General features: G+C 42.5%; 1 protein-coding gene across 1 annotated transcript in view; it reads right to left on the reverse strand.

Annotated features, from left to right (window-relative positions):
* The window catches only part of DDX31 (DEAD-box helicase 31), an 81,063-nt gene that overhangs the window by 51,406 nt on the left and 14,378 nt on the right, over positions 1-15,279 (reverse strand). The window contains 8 exon segments of the mRNA XM_009187952.4: positions 302-361; positions 4,889-5,065; positions 5,811-6,046; positions 7,197-7,303; positions 7,441-7,560; positions 9,235-9,299; positions 10,066-10,107; positions 11,456-11,500. Coding sequence (XP_009186216.2) covers positions 302-361; positions 4,889-5,065; positions 5,811-6,046; positions 7,197-7,303; positions 7,441-7,560; positions 9,235-9,299; positions 10,066-10,107; positions 11,456-11,500 — 852 coding nt within the window.

A 15,279-nucleotide genomic window follows, 5' to 3' on the forward strand; every position in this document is an offset into this window, starting at 1 on the left:
CCGATAGCTGTAATTTACAAGTTTTGGGTGGACAGAAATCTCCAAGATTCACACATTTTCAGACCAACAGCTGCCACTATTAGTGAGCAAATTGCCAAGTCTTCTGCACGGTGGTGGCTGGCTATCTGTGGCCCTGTCAGGTAACAAGAAAGAAGTGCAAAGAGGCCAGCCCCACCAAGGGGCCCCTAGTGTTCCTGGGCCCTGTAGGACTGACCACAGGACAAACTGTCAAGAGACAAAAAACTGCACAGCCATCACAGAAATGTATCAGCCTTCGCATGGAAGACAGGACGATACCTACCGTGCAAAGAAGGACGCCTCTCCTGGAATGTGAAAATTCCTGAAACACTGCTGTTCTTTCCTACAAAAACAAGGAAAAATAGAGCTTTACAACTCAGAGACAAACTCCAGCAAGGTAGGCTTAGATCTCCCTAGCTCGCTCCATCTCCTACTGCTAGAGCTATTTTCAGGCACAGAGAGGCTTGCCAGGAAAGAGGAAGAAGTGGATTCTTTGTCTTCTAAGATGACCCTGTACTTACAGGACCAGACTTGAGGCTACGGTGAAGTAGCAGGGGTTGTGAGGGTGCACATTTCTGGGAGACAGTACCAGGGGAGGCACACCCTCCAGGAATGGCCAAAAACAAGAACAGGAAGGTGCAAGCTCCTGCGTGCAGGGTTCCAAACCTGTGTGCAATGTATTCTAAACATTCTCCTACAAGTGCTCTGAAGGAATAAAGAATCACCAACCTTCTCTACAGGCAGTTTTAAAAAAGATTAGATATGGCCAGGCGTGGTGGCTCAAGCCTGTAATCCCAGCACTTTGGGAGGCCGAGGCGGGCGGATCACGAGGTCAGGAGATCGAGACCATCCTAGCTAACATGGTGAAACCCCGTCTCTATTAAAAATACACACACAAAAAAATTAGCCGGGTGTGGTGGCGGGCGCCTGTGGTTCCAGCTACTCGGGAGGCTGAGGCAGGAGAATGGCGTGAACCCGGGGGGTGGAGCTTGCAGTGAGCCGAGATTGTGCCACTGCACTCCAACCTGGGCCACAGAGCGAGGCTCCATCTCAGAAAAAAAAAAAAATTAGAGGCCGGGCGCGGTGGCTCAAGCCTGTAATCCCAGCACTTTGGGAGGCCGAGGCGGGTGGATCACAAGGTCAGGAGATCAAGACTATCCTGGCTAACATGGTGAAACCCCGTCTCTACTAAAAATACAAAAAACTAGCCGGGCGCGGTAGCGGGCGCCTTTAGTCCCAGCTACTTGGGAGGCTGAGGCGGGAGAATGGCGTGAACCCGGGGGGCGGAGCTTGCAGTGAGCCGAGATCGCGCCACTGCACTCTAGCCTGGGAGACACAGTGAGACTCCGTCTCAAAAAATATAAAAAATAAAAAAAAAAAATTAGATATTTATAAAACTATGTATTTTAATTGGAGAGAAAATATATTTGCATTAAAGGAAGAAAATAAAATACCACTCAAGGCAAACCACCACTACCACTGGGAATACTTTGATGTTTCCCGAGTTCCCCTTTTATGCATCACATAACCAAATATGTAGCTTTCCAAAAACATGGTACCCTACTATTTATACTATTAACATGCTCTTAGATAGCAAGAGAATATGAACATCTCTTCATGCCAATAAGTATCCAAAGACCAGGTCATCTGTTGTGGTGAAACAGTAGTCAGCTAAATGGATGCGCCATTATTTATTTGACCAATGTTGTATGCAGTGAAGGTTGTTTCTGATTTTTTTTTTTTTTTTTTTTGAGACAGGGTCTCATTTTGTCACCCAGACTCACTGCACAATCTCAGTTCACTATAACCTCCAGCTCCCGGGTTCAAGTGATCCTCCCACTTTGGCCTCCTGAGTAGCTGGGACTACAGGCATGTACCACGATGCCTGGCTAATTTTTGTATTTTCTGTTAGAGACGAGGTTTTGCCATGCTGCCCAGGCTGGTCATGAACTCAAGCTCAAGCAACTCACCAGCCTCAGCCTCCCAAAGTACTAGAATTACAGGCGTGAGCCACCGCGCCCTGCTGATTTTGTAATATTGCAATCAATGCTGTGACAAACATCTCTGTAAATAAGTCACTGTGTAGATTCTTAATAACTCTCTTAGGTTAAATTCCTAGAAACAGACTTGCTGGACCAAAAGGTGAGCATCCTAGAATGCTTTTAGTACGAGCCTGCAATGGTGCCTTCTGAACGCTCTTCAGTCATGATGCTCTATGCACTTGAGTTGGTCACATTCACCCGTCAGCAGCAAATACAAAGAAATAGAACCAAACTACCCAAAATCTGGAAAAAAGTAAAGTCTCTGTTGCTTTGGCACAGTCACTGTGTGCTGTGGCATGTCTTTCTGGGCTTTCATGTGCGTAGATTTTGTCCATGGCTGGAAGCCCAGGGCACACCTCACTGAGTACACTGGATAAAGACATACAAACAACAAACATTCATTGAGTGCTCACCACATACCAGACACTGGCTTAAGCACCTCACACGTCTGAACTTCGCTAATCCTCACAACAACCCTATGTGTAGGTATTATCATCACCCCATTTTCCAGAAGAAAAAAACTGAGGCACAGACAGGTTAAGGAACTTGCCCAAAGGACACACACACACGGTAAAGGGCCGGAATGATATCCGAACCTGGGAACCGTGTTCCTGAGTCAGTGCTCAGACCCTCAAAAGGACAGATCCATTTGTGCAGTCTGCTGCACGGTCTTTATAAATGATCATTTTTGATGGCTGTATCTTAGAATCAGAATCAGAAAAAATCAAAAAGTTCATAAAAGCTTATGAAACACCTTAAAGACTAGTTATGATGTATTCAGATTTGAGGCAAGAAAAAAAAAACCTACCAAACTCTGGGACTTTCATCACAACTACCATGCAAATAGTAACTTCTATGCAATGCTCAGAAACTTACTTAGAATCATGTCAGTCATCATCACAACTACCCTGCAAATAGTAACTTCTATCCAATGCTCAGAAACTTATTTAGAATCATGTCAACCATCTAAGGAGACCATGCTAAGGCCTTGCAGGATAGTGGCCAGGGTAATAAGTCAGGAAAACTTAAGTGGGACAGTTTCAGCTTAGTCTGGAACAAGAAACTTACCCCTAATACTTAGAAAATAAAACACAGGGATACTATAACCTCCTGTCTTCCACTGCAAAAGCTAAATACTACACAGACATTCTCCTTTTTAAACTACAAAAACACAATTTTAATTATAAAAAAAAAAACTTTTAAACTATAAAAACAGAACTATTTCTGAAAGACAGATAAAAACAATAATAATAAAGGCGCTTAACATTTACTGAGCACTTCCTGTGTGCTACGCCCTGTACGGAGAGCTCTGTATGCATTAACTGAGTACACCCTAAAGGAAGTACAATTATCATCCCCACTTTAGAGACATGGAAACTAAGTCACAGAGAGGTTAAATATTTACCTGAGATTACACAGCCAGCAAATGACAGCCAGGACAGGACCACAAGCAGTGTGCCCCCAGAGGGCACAGCTATAAACAGCATGCTAGACTACTCCCCTGGTACAGTGTGAGATGAACAGCTTCTGTATAATGAAGCTATAGACTCTTGTGTGTGATCTATTATAGCGAATTCCTAGACTATTCTGAGTCCATACCCAGCTTTCCCCAATCACTTGGATCGACGCCGCAGAACGCCTCTGGTAAAAACAGACTCACAGGATTAGTAAACAAAGCTTAAAACAAAAACAAAACCCCAAACCATTAATGGTATTTAAAAAATAAAATCAACAAGTTTGATTGAATCAGGGATCCAAAGGTAAAGACCAAGAGTTTACCTAATGCACAAGGGCTGGAATATTCAGGGATTTCTATATAATCTTGTGGCAAATAACCTGTGTCCTTGAGTGACCTTGAGCAAGTTCGCTTTTCTGGGCCTCTATTTACTTCAGTATTAAAACAAAAGAGCAAAAGCAAAGAGAGGCTGGACTTGTTTAGGATCGTATCAAACCTCTGGTGTCCCTTTTAGCTCTAAAAATGTTATGATCTTTTAAGCTGGCTCAAATCAAATCTCATTCCGATTTCTAGTTTTCTTTCCCACAATTTGCGAAGCTGCCTGGTACCCTCTCCTCTAGGGCAAAATGGCTCCTACTTCCGAGTCTTGCTCGTCCTTTCTTTCCCAATTCCAGTGAGCATATCTCACTCCCGTACTCCACCCCGACTCCCTACCAAACGGCCTAGTTAAGACTGGAGGAATGTGATTGACACAGCTAAGTCCCTAAAATAGAGGAAATGTTGTACTCTTCTTCGTGAACGGAAATCTTACTCCGTGCCGAGAAAGAACTGGGAGCCCGCAGCCCCTTTGGTTCACAGTACCCTCTCCCAACCGAAAGTGTTCTGAGTGCAGCGCTGTGTCTTGTTGACAATGACAGCAGCCGTGCTCAGCAGTACCATATGGGATCCACAATTTAGCTCCATTAATGCTCTTAATTTGAAGACATCAAGCCCTAATTACACACTGGGTACTAAAAAGGCAAAACCCTTCCCTGGTGCCAGCTACTTAGTGGTACTCTGTTGCCTTAACAGCTGGTTGAGGTAGATTCAGGCCAAGTCGGGGCCTGTGAGCTCTCTCGGGTGGAAGAGACCAGCTCCCGGAGCAAAAGCAAATGGGAACAATAGACTCTCCTTGCCCACATCAATCCAGCAGTGTGATCCCCTCTAGTTCCAGTGGGTCCCCCATTTTCATCTAATTCTTGACTTGCCCAGTGGAGTGTGCAAGGGTCGTAGCCATTGCTGAGCCTAAAGAACAGGTTTGCCGGACTCAGGTTCGTCCCCATCTCCACGTGGGGCCACGGTGCTGTCGCTGCACAGGAAGATCAGTGCTCACCTCCTGCTCCATGTTGCCATGCAGCCGTAGGAATTTTAATCGCGTGGAGGCAGATGGCAACTGCCCTGATGCCGGCGCCCCTGAGCTGCTCAGCAGGGTCTGTAGGAAGAGGCTGTAGTGGAACTCCACCAGCTCGCAACTTGAGAAAAAGACAACCATCTTCTGGTCTTTCTCAAACTACATGATACAAAGGGAGGAAAACCCCACATATTTTAAGATTACATGACGCCAAAATGAGTATTTCTCCAAACTGTACAGTCATGCTGACCCCCATTTGGAAATAAAGGTGACTATCTTTGAATTATTTTAAAAAACAAAAACAGTGATACTGCACTCTACAAAGAATGCAGGAGAGGAAAACGACACAACTATCATTTCAAACGGGTTTCCCTTATCTGACAAAAATAAACACACTTCAGAGCACAGCTGGGTGGGAGCTCCATTCCCCTTATTCATCCAGGGCTTGCCACAACAACACTACCTGGCTGAGACCCTACACATGCAGAAAATCTTCACCCTGAAGCCCTTCCACTTACTATCTTCTCACGTCTCAGAGTCATCACAGAAGTCTAGTAAATAAATGCACAAATGCCAGGACTCTTGGAGAAACATGAGCACAAGCCCCTATGTCTGCCTCACATCCAGCTGTTCCCGCCACCTGTGATGTGCCTACTATCAGTCCCAGGAAAGGTATCGAGGACAGATTTCAAGCTGAACATCATGGCTACCATTGACCTCTGATTCTTTACCATAATCCTAAAACTTGACTGAAAGGATGTACATCAAAGTTTGCATCCGGAATGCAGACATAAGTTGGAAAACCTCTGATTTTTGGTGTCTTAACTCATTGCTACCAATGGCTTAACACAAGAAAGCAGGCCTTTCTTCCCCGGATCAAGCTGGCACTAGCCCACAGTCCCACCTTGCATTTCTGAAGGATGAAGGCCGCTAGGCAGACAAGCCTCAGTTTGCTGGGAACCACAGTCACGTGCTGCTCGAGACTCTCTGGTATTGCAAAGTTGTCCAGCTCGTCGCCAGCTGGTGGAGGACAGACCTCCCGGACCGCTTTGTCCTTTGGGTTCAACTGGTCATGGCTCTTGTCCAGGACGGAAATACTGACTGGATCATGCAAACTGATACCAGCTAGCCGTGTTACACCTTGGATAAAAGTGAGAAGGGCAAAGCAGACAACAAACACACCGTGAAACTGGTCACAAAAGCGTACCCCCTATACACACCCACCCATGAATGTCAGGACTATGTATGTCACCCCATGGGCATCACCAAGTCCCAGCACTGATCTGCCCTAGTGCCAACGTGTGTGTTGCAGGGAGATCTACCAAAACTTCTTCCCACAGCCTAATAGCCAATCTGTACCAACGTTCTATAAACACTCACCTATGGAACAGCGTCCAAAAGACAGTGACAGACACTGCGCCCACTCCCACCTCCCAAAAGGGTTCTTTGATCAAGTAAGTTATGGTAAACCTTGGATTTCAAAGGTTTCACAAAAGCTTCTTTGCTCTAAGCAGCCCTCTCAGGGCCTTTATTGTGTTAATGTGCCCTGAGAATATCCAACGGAGGGAGGTGGGGCATTTCTCAAACTTTCTTGACCACAGAATCCCTTTTTCATGAATCATCCCTCAAAATTTAGAACGTGGGGAACTGTGAGGGGTCACATGCATGGCATCTGGTACATGCACATCACAAGGTGGCCTAGTAAACCAAGGAAACCAGACACGAGAATGTGAAAGCTGCACTGCTGGTCAATGACTCACTGTGTGGGGTGATTCTGGTAGAGTGATGCAACTTTTCCAAGCCTTCGTGTTCCCACCGATAAAAGAGAGCTAAGAATTTCTATTGCATATGGATGGAAGACAGAGAAGAGCTTCATTGATATATTTTTTAAGTTCAATAGCTCTATAGGAGGAAGAGTGATTACATCAAAAATGCACTCAGATAAGAGGTCATCATCTTCAGTGCAAGGGCCCTGCTCTCTGTGGGCTGCAAGTGCAAAAAAACCTCATGAAACCACCAAGCCAACGGCAGCCAGTCTTTTCTCGTCCTCATCCCTGCCCTTTCTCCCTTTCCCCATGTGCTGGGGAACATATCTGTCTTGGATGACTTGAAGAGCGAAGCTGGGAGTGCTGAACATACAGTTTGAAAAGGCAGTCTTCTAAGGACATCTCCCTCCCTGCCCCTCACCTCCCTGAGGTTGAGAATCACGGCAGCAAACAACCCAGATTAAATCTAGGTCCTTCCTCTTCATTAAGAACAAAGAAGGACCCATCACTTCTTTCCAACTCACCTTCTGTGAGTGTCGCTGATAGTAAGACGTTCTGTCGTTTCTGGCATTCAGCGTTTACAGCATTAAGTATCACTGTGATGTCCCTTTCAAAACCCAAATCCAAGATTCTGTGGTTGTAAAAAAAAAAAAGAAATTTTCATCTATATGAAGAGCAAATGTGGTCTAAAGGGCCACAGAAGTTGCAACAAGGAGAGCAGAAACAGCCCTTCTCTTCTACCTGTCATCATCCTGGGACGAGGCTCACCTGTCTGCTTCATCAAACACCAACCACCGCAGCCGACTAAAATGAATGTTCTTTGTGGATTTTATATGATCCACCAGGCGTCCAGGAGTTGAGATAAGGATATTTATTCCTTTGCGGAGTCTGTTTAAAATTATATATCATAAAAGAAAGTAAATCAAACAGGGCTACGCCAATAGAAAACACAGCAAAAAGGCAAAAGAGACAGACTCATTTCATGTACAGTACAAACGTGCCATAGCCTGAAATCATGACAAAACAAAAACTGGGTAGAAAGCTGTGCTTGAGTCTTTCCCTGTACTGTGACATGCAACTGTTATGATCTGAAATTACATTAAAATCATAAAACCTTAACTTTGAAAGGAATCATAACTACATAATCCAACGCTCTTTATCTGATTCACAAATCCTTTCTAGAACCTTCCAAAGAGATTGTAGTCTAGCCTGTTCTTGAAGGTTTCTGTGCTAGTGAATCTAGTATCTGAGCAAGTTATCCCATGCCAGTGTGCTTCAATTGCTAGGACACTTTTTTCTTATGCTAAGCCCGTTACATAACTTCCATACAACGGGGCTCAAAGCTTTGTCCCATGGGTTATATACAATAAATCTAATTTCTCATTCCCCAAACAACCATTTTCCTATTAGTCCATAGTAATAAAGGCTTCCAATTTTTAGCACATTTTTTTTCTTTGTAGAGATGGGGTTCTTGCTATGTTGCCTAGGTTGGTCTCAAACTCCTGGTCTTAAGTCATCCTTCTGCCTTGGCCTCCCAAAGTGCTGGGATTACAGGCATGAGCCACTGCACCAAGCCTAGCTGAATATACTTTCCAGCTTCCCTTGCAGTTAAGTATAGTCATGCTTCTGTTTTAGCAATGGGATAAAAGGGTAAAGGGAACATGCCAATCACACAAGCACCTTCAGAGGGAGCAGGTATGATTATCTCTGTACCTGCTGGCAAGAAATTAGACGCAATGGTTGGAATGCCTGCAACTATCTAAGACTATGAGGTAACCTTAAAAATGGAATCCTTCCATAGTGGCACAAAAAGACAGAGTTTGGTCCCCGACACTGGAGCACCGGGCCAGCCTTGGAATGGCTCTGTCAGATTTCTTAAATGTGGAAGTAAAATAAAACTTGTGTATTGTTTGTGCCACAGTTATTTCTTGTTATTCACAGCTGAGTCGAATCCTAACCAATGCTTTGAGGTTTCAGGTTTCATATTTACTCCTCAATTATAGACTACATGCATCATTATTGAGTACTGGTTATTAAGCTGTAATACAATAAAAATGTTTTCAAAAGAATGAAGACAATTTGAGATTTACTTGTTGCAACAATTTTCAACTGACACTCATTATAAATTTTAATAAAGAAAGGAATAAACATACTTGGTCGTAAAAAGCAAGTCCCAAAGCATTATATGAGTTAATGATCTTGTTTTTGTAAAACCAAACAACAAAACCCCAAACTCTCAATGTACACAAAAGCGAGTTGCACCCAGGTGGATGTATACTAAACCAGGGATGCTGTAGGACATTGGGTAGGTGGGAGTTAAGAAGGTGACAGCATTGTTACTAGCAACATCAGAAGGAAACGTGTTTGTAGGTTTAATATTTTAAAAAACAGCACCGTCTAGAGGTGACCGCTCCCCACTGACTCAATCTGTCCCCGTGCACTGGGACTAGGAAGCAGAGCCTGAGACAAAGCTCTCAGCAGGTTTAGAAGGACCCAGCCTTATGGAACAGGAAGGCAGGACAGATTCAAGAAGGAAATAACAACCAACAGACCTCTTCCTACCTGGCCTTTTCTGATTTTCTCTTCTCTCCTCCCATTAACACTCCAGGCACAATCCAGGTGAAAGGCTACAGAAAGACAGCAGACCACAGTCAGTGCAAAGCCCCTTTACTTAAACATCAGACACTGATTCCAAATTCCCTTTCCTTAAGGCATGAGAGAGAACTGGCACTTCTCATTGTATAAGGTGTTATTGTGCAGACACAATTCCTAGGCATTGCTACACCCATGTACACTGTCAGTAGTAACTTGAATTATAGGTATATAACTAGCTTCTACCACAGTGAGAGAGAAATGTGAGCTTCTTAAATCATTCAAGTAGCTTCCCTGTCTTTCCCCACAGAGCCTGAACTGAAAACACATTTCAGTAAGTCTACTGCCTTTTTTGGGGTTAAAACCCAAGCAACACCTTTCCCCACTCTCCACCCCTAATAAAAAAAAGAATGGATCAATTCATGATCTAATTTGGTGAGCTGGCTGGCTTCGACTCTGAAACCTTCACTCTCCTTTCTAAACAAACCCTGCTTGCAGCTAGGTTGCTTTCCACTGGGTCACCGTCAGGGTATATCTGTGCATTTCTCTATGTGGCTTGCTAGTGACTATGATGAACCAATTATAGGACTTTATCCACCAGGAGTCACTGATAATCCAGCTAAGCTAGAAATGGGTGGGTTTAGAGCAGTAAAAACCTACAAACTACCTAGAGAGAGCAGAGATATCCAGGCAAAAGGAAATAATTCTTATCTCTTTGAAAATAAAGAATAGACTGTGGTATACTAAATCCTTCCTCAAAGTCAGGAAGCAAGATAAAATGGAACTCATGGTTTGCCTTACCTTAAGCAGTTTCTGGACAGTGTCAAAGCTTTGTAGAGCCAGCTGTAAAAATTTCAAAAGTTATAGATGATCAACAGGATCCCTTCTTTTTTTTTTTTTTTTTTTTAAGACAATGTAATGTGATTAGGATCCAAACTTGGACCTGAAGTTAACATTTAAGAAGAAAAAAAATCCTATACACGGAATCTAATATACCTTGTTCTTAGACTGGTTCTGCAACCTGTCAGTTTGGGCAAAGAGTTACAGACACCACGTCTATTTGTTGGACATACACAAAAATAGTGTTTTGTGCTCCCTCTGCTGGCTCAAATTCCCAGAGTGCCACACAGAGAAGTTCAAGTCTGTGCTGCACAAAAATGTAAGAGAATGAACCAAAGTAACCTGAATTTGACTCTCCTTAGAAAGAGAAAGAATATGTATGCGAGGTAAGACAGAATAGTGATGCAACAGGGTAGCCTCTGGGAACTTCACTCTAAAGGTGCCATGACTGTATTCTACAACTGTCCCAGGGTATGTGAAGCCCGGGAAATGATGGTCACTCCTCAAGTTTACATCAATAAAACAAAAGCAAACCAACAGCTCCACTGGAGAACAAAGCAAGTGAAAATTAAAGTAGGCTACAACCATTAACAACCTTCAAAAATGCCTCATACAGAATCCCGTTCTTAAAGGATGTATATACAGTTTCCACATATTTAGTAATCATGAAGCATCCTAGAGAAGTAGCAAGTTTGCTGCTGTAAAAATTTTAATAGCTTCTGTGCCTGCTCCTTCATTGGACTGAGCTGAGATAGGGGACTGCAGGCTGTATAAAAGGCTGACTTCAAATCATCTCTGTGATCAATTCTCTGTAAGGAAGTGATCAGCATTTGATATAGAAACCAGATACCCTAATCCGAAGTTGCCACTGTGGGCAAATAAAATAGATTAGATAGAATAGAGTTCCACCAAGAAAGAAAAAAAATATTGAAAAGTTTAACTTTTAGGAACAAGTAACATTTTTGGTAGCAGTAGCTTCTTAAAAAAGTTAAAGGTTCATTTTCAGAGCCAACTGCTTTTGGCTTTGAATTAAGTTGCTTAAAAAAAAAAAGCCTACAAAAATGCAAGGTTTTTTTTTTTAAGCAACTTAATTCAAAACACGATTAAACAGACATTTAATAGTGTCATTGGTTTCTAGACAATAGGAAAATACTTTTCCATGCTTATGATTCTCGGAGACTACTTGAATTTTTCTCCTTGACAAGAACCAGAAGGATGGCTTCCAGGCAAATGGAACTGGTGTGCAGTGGCTTGTGCAGTAGGGAGAAAAATGGTAAAACCACTTTTAAATTCAAAGGGACATTAGTGAAAGCATGTGCTTAAAACTTGCCCCAAAAGGGAGCCTGCTTACCTCTCTCGTTGGTACGAGCACCAGGGCATAGGGGCCATCACTGCGCTGTTGACACACAGAAAAGAAATGCCATGAGCAGGATAAATAAAGGCAGACTCCAAATGGACAGGACAGGGGGTGGCCAGTTGTAGAACATCAGAAGCACTCTCGATGAAGAAAGGGACAAAATAAGGTTGCCACTGATGTGGTTTGGCTATGCACCTACCCACATTTTAACTTGCATTGTATCTCCCAGAATTCCCACGTTTTAGGACGGAGGGCAGGGGGGCAGGGCGGGAGGTGGTAACTGAATTATGGGGGTCGGTTATTCTCATGATATAATGAGTAAGGCTCAAGAGATCTGATGGGTTTATCAGGGGTTTCCGCTTTTGCTTCTTCCTCATTCTATTTTGCTGCTGCCATGTAACAAATGCCTTTCGGCCGGGCGCGGTGGCTCAAGCCTGTAATCCCAGCACTTTGGGAGGCCGAGATGGGTGGATCACGAAGTCAGGAGACCCAGACCATTCTGGCTAACACGGTGAAACCCCGTCTCTACTAAAAAATACAAAAAACTAGCTGGGCGAGGTAGCGGGCGCCTGTAGTCCCAGCTACTCGGGAGGCTGAGGCAGGAGAATGGCGTAAACCCGGGAGGCGGAGCTTGCAGTGAGCTGAGATCCGGCCACTGCACTCCAGCCTGGGCGACAGAGCCAGACTCCGTCTCAAAAAAAACAAAGAAACGCCTTTCGTCCTCTGCCATGATTAGGAGACCTCCCCCAGCCATGTGGAACTGTAAGTCAGATTAAACCTCCTTTTCTTCCCAGTCTCAGGTATGTCTGTATCAGCAGCGTAAAAATGGAATAATACACCCAACTAACCCCATTATTCTAGAATACTGTTCTAAAGATCCTGGCCCAAACAATCTGACAAGAGAAAGAAATATGATGTATAAAATTAGAAAATAGGAGACAAAATTATTGTTAGCAGATGATGTTATTTTATCTTAGAAAAAAAAACCATAAGAGAATTAATTAAAAATCTATTACAAACAAGATAATTTTGTCAAGCAGCTGAATGCAAAATTAAAATATAAAATCAATAACCATCCGGGTGCAGTGGCTCACGCCTGCAATCCCAGCACTTTGGGAGGCCAAGGAGGGCGGATCACTTGAGGTCAGGAGTTCGAGACCAGCCTGACCAACATGGTGAAACCCCGTCTCTACTAAAAACACAAAAATAAGCTGGGCATGGTGGTGGGTGCCTGTAAACCCAGCTCTTAAGGAGGCTGAGGCAGAAGAATCACTTGAACCCAGGAGGTGGAAGTTTCAGTGGGCCAAGATCATGCCATAGAACTCCAGCCTGGGCAACAAGTGCGAAACTCAGTCTCAAATAATAATATTAATAATAATAATAATTATTATTATTCAGTAGCCTTCCAATATAAAAAGTTAATAGCAACAAAAAATACGAAAAGAATAAGCTTACCAAAAAATACACAAAATCTATATGAAGAAAATTTTAAAACATCTCTGAGGGGCATAAAGTAAATTTTGAATAAATGGAAAGATATACCCTATTTCCAGATAAGAAGATGCAATAGTACATATAAGCTAATTCTCTCTAAATCAGTCCATAAATGTAATGTAATTCTAACAAAAATGCCACAAATACATGTATATATAAAATAACATATATAACCAAACAACCTGATTTGAAAGTTCATATGGAAAAATAAATGTACATAAATAACCAAGACATTTATGAAAAACATATCAGATGTTAAAATAATTTAAAGCTGCAGCAATTACAAATAATGATACTGGCACATGAATAGAGATTATAATAGTAAATAGAGTTGAGAATAGAATCAAATAGATACCAAAATTTAGAAAATAATATAAGGACCATTTTATATCAGCAAGAAAAAGATGGTTTAATTCAAAAGTCCTGTGAGAAAAAAATAAAGTTAGGAAAACAAAGCTGGAATTAAGTTGTCCTTTTAATAGATGACATAAAACTCAGAAACCTTAAAAGAAAACACCAATAAATTTTATTACCTAAAAATTTTAAATTTCAGAATGAAAAATAAAGCCTAAACAAAACCAAGAGTCAAATGATAACCTGGGGGGAAAATATGCCACACCCGAGAGAAATAGCTAATTTCCTTAATTTATAGATTTTTAAAAGCCCCGTAACTCAGTTTTTAAAAAAAGACCAATTTGGTCAGGCACAGTGGCTCACGCCTGTAACCCCAGCACTTTGGGCGGCTGAGGTGGGTGGATCACTTGAGGTCAGGGTAAGTTAGAGACCAGCCTGGCCAACACGGTGAAACCCTGTCTCTACAGAAATACAAAAAAGATTAGCCAGGTGTGGTGGCGCATGCCTGTAATCCCAGCTACTCAGGAGGCTGAGACAGGAGAATCTCTTGAACCCAGGAGGCGGAGGTTGCAGAGAGCTGAGATCATGCCATTGCACTCCAGCCTGGGCGAGACAGCGAGACTTCATCTCAAAACAAAACAAAACAAAACAAAAAAAAACAATTCAAATAGAAAAATGAACAAAGCGCCGGATGTTGTGGCTCATGCCTGTAATCCCAGCACTATGGGAGGCCAAGGCGGGCAGATCACTTGAGGTCAGAAGTTCAAGTCCAGCCTGGCCAACATGGTAAAACCCTGTCTCTACTAAAAATACAAATACCTGTAATCCCAGCTACTCGGGAGGCTGAGGCAGGAGAATCTCTTGAACCCTGGAGGTGGAGGTTGCAGTGAGCCAAGATTGCGTCACTCCACTGCAGCCTGGGTGACAGAGCAAGACTCTGTCTCAAAAAAAAAAAAAAAAGAAGAAGAAACAGAAAGCAGCTGAGAGCACTGGAGGGCATGGGAAAACTGGACCTTCTACACCGCTGCTGGAGGGCACACTGGCATATTCCCTTTCAAGTTTAATGTTGGCATTATCTACTAAAATAAAAATGCAAATTCCACTTACAGAAAGTTCTCCTACAGAGCATATGTGTGCATAAAGAGGTTGTAGAATATTTTACAGACTGTAGAGTATTTAAGTGGCCTTGTTTGTAGCAAAATACTGAATATAATATAAATTCCACCATCCAATCAGAGAATGAGTAATTCACAGTACATACATATATACAATGAAATGCTAGGCAGTCTTCAAAAAGAACAAGGTAGCCCAATATGGTGCTAATTAAGGAGCCCAAAACACATCAAAGGAACCAAAGCAAAGCACAGAACATTCTGCATAACAAAACAACCACTCATTATCAAACCAAGCAAAACAGAAAAAACACTTCACAAAAAAGTGGTAAGAGGAATTACACATACTCATATTTGCTTGATAGGCACAAATTGCCCTGGGAGGATATACAAGAGGCTAATAACCACCATGGCATCTTGAGAAGCAAACTGTGCCACTAGGGCAAAGTGGGAATAGATGACTTTACTTTTCACTATATATATATTTTTGGTACCCTTCAAAATTGTTAAAACATATATGGTACGTTATATCTAAAAAGTATTAATAAAAAAATAGAAGAAACCAAAGTAATCCGAAAAAGGCCCCTAAGCCAACGGTGCCTTGCACATCCAAAGTGCTTAAAGACACTGAATGAATGAAACAAAACAATGTTAGTGCCAAAGCTAAGCACAGAGCTAACAGCAAATTCAATTACAAGTATGGTTTTTGTGTTTTGCATAAGAAACATTTACCCAAAAGAAGAAAAGGATTTGGAATTCAAACCAGAGTCGTCTGTACTCAACATCGACTTTGTGAGACTACACTGAACGCAAGCTAGGAATGGTAAATATGCTGGTACAACAGTAGCAATGTGCCAT

This window comes from Papio anubis, chromosome 13, assembly GCF_008728515.1.
Source record: "Papio anubis isolate 15944 chromosome 13, Panubis1.0, whole genome shotgun sequence".
NCBI classification, from domain to species: Eukaryota; Metazoa; Chordata; class Mammalia; order Primates; family Cercopithecidae; genus Papio; species Papio anubis.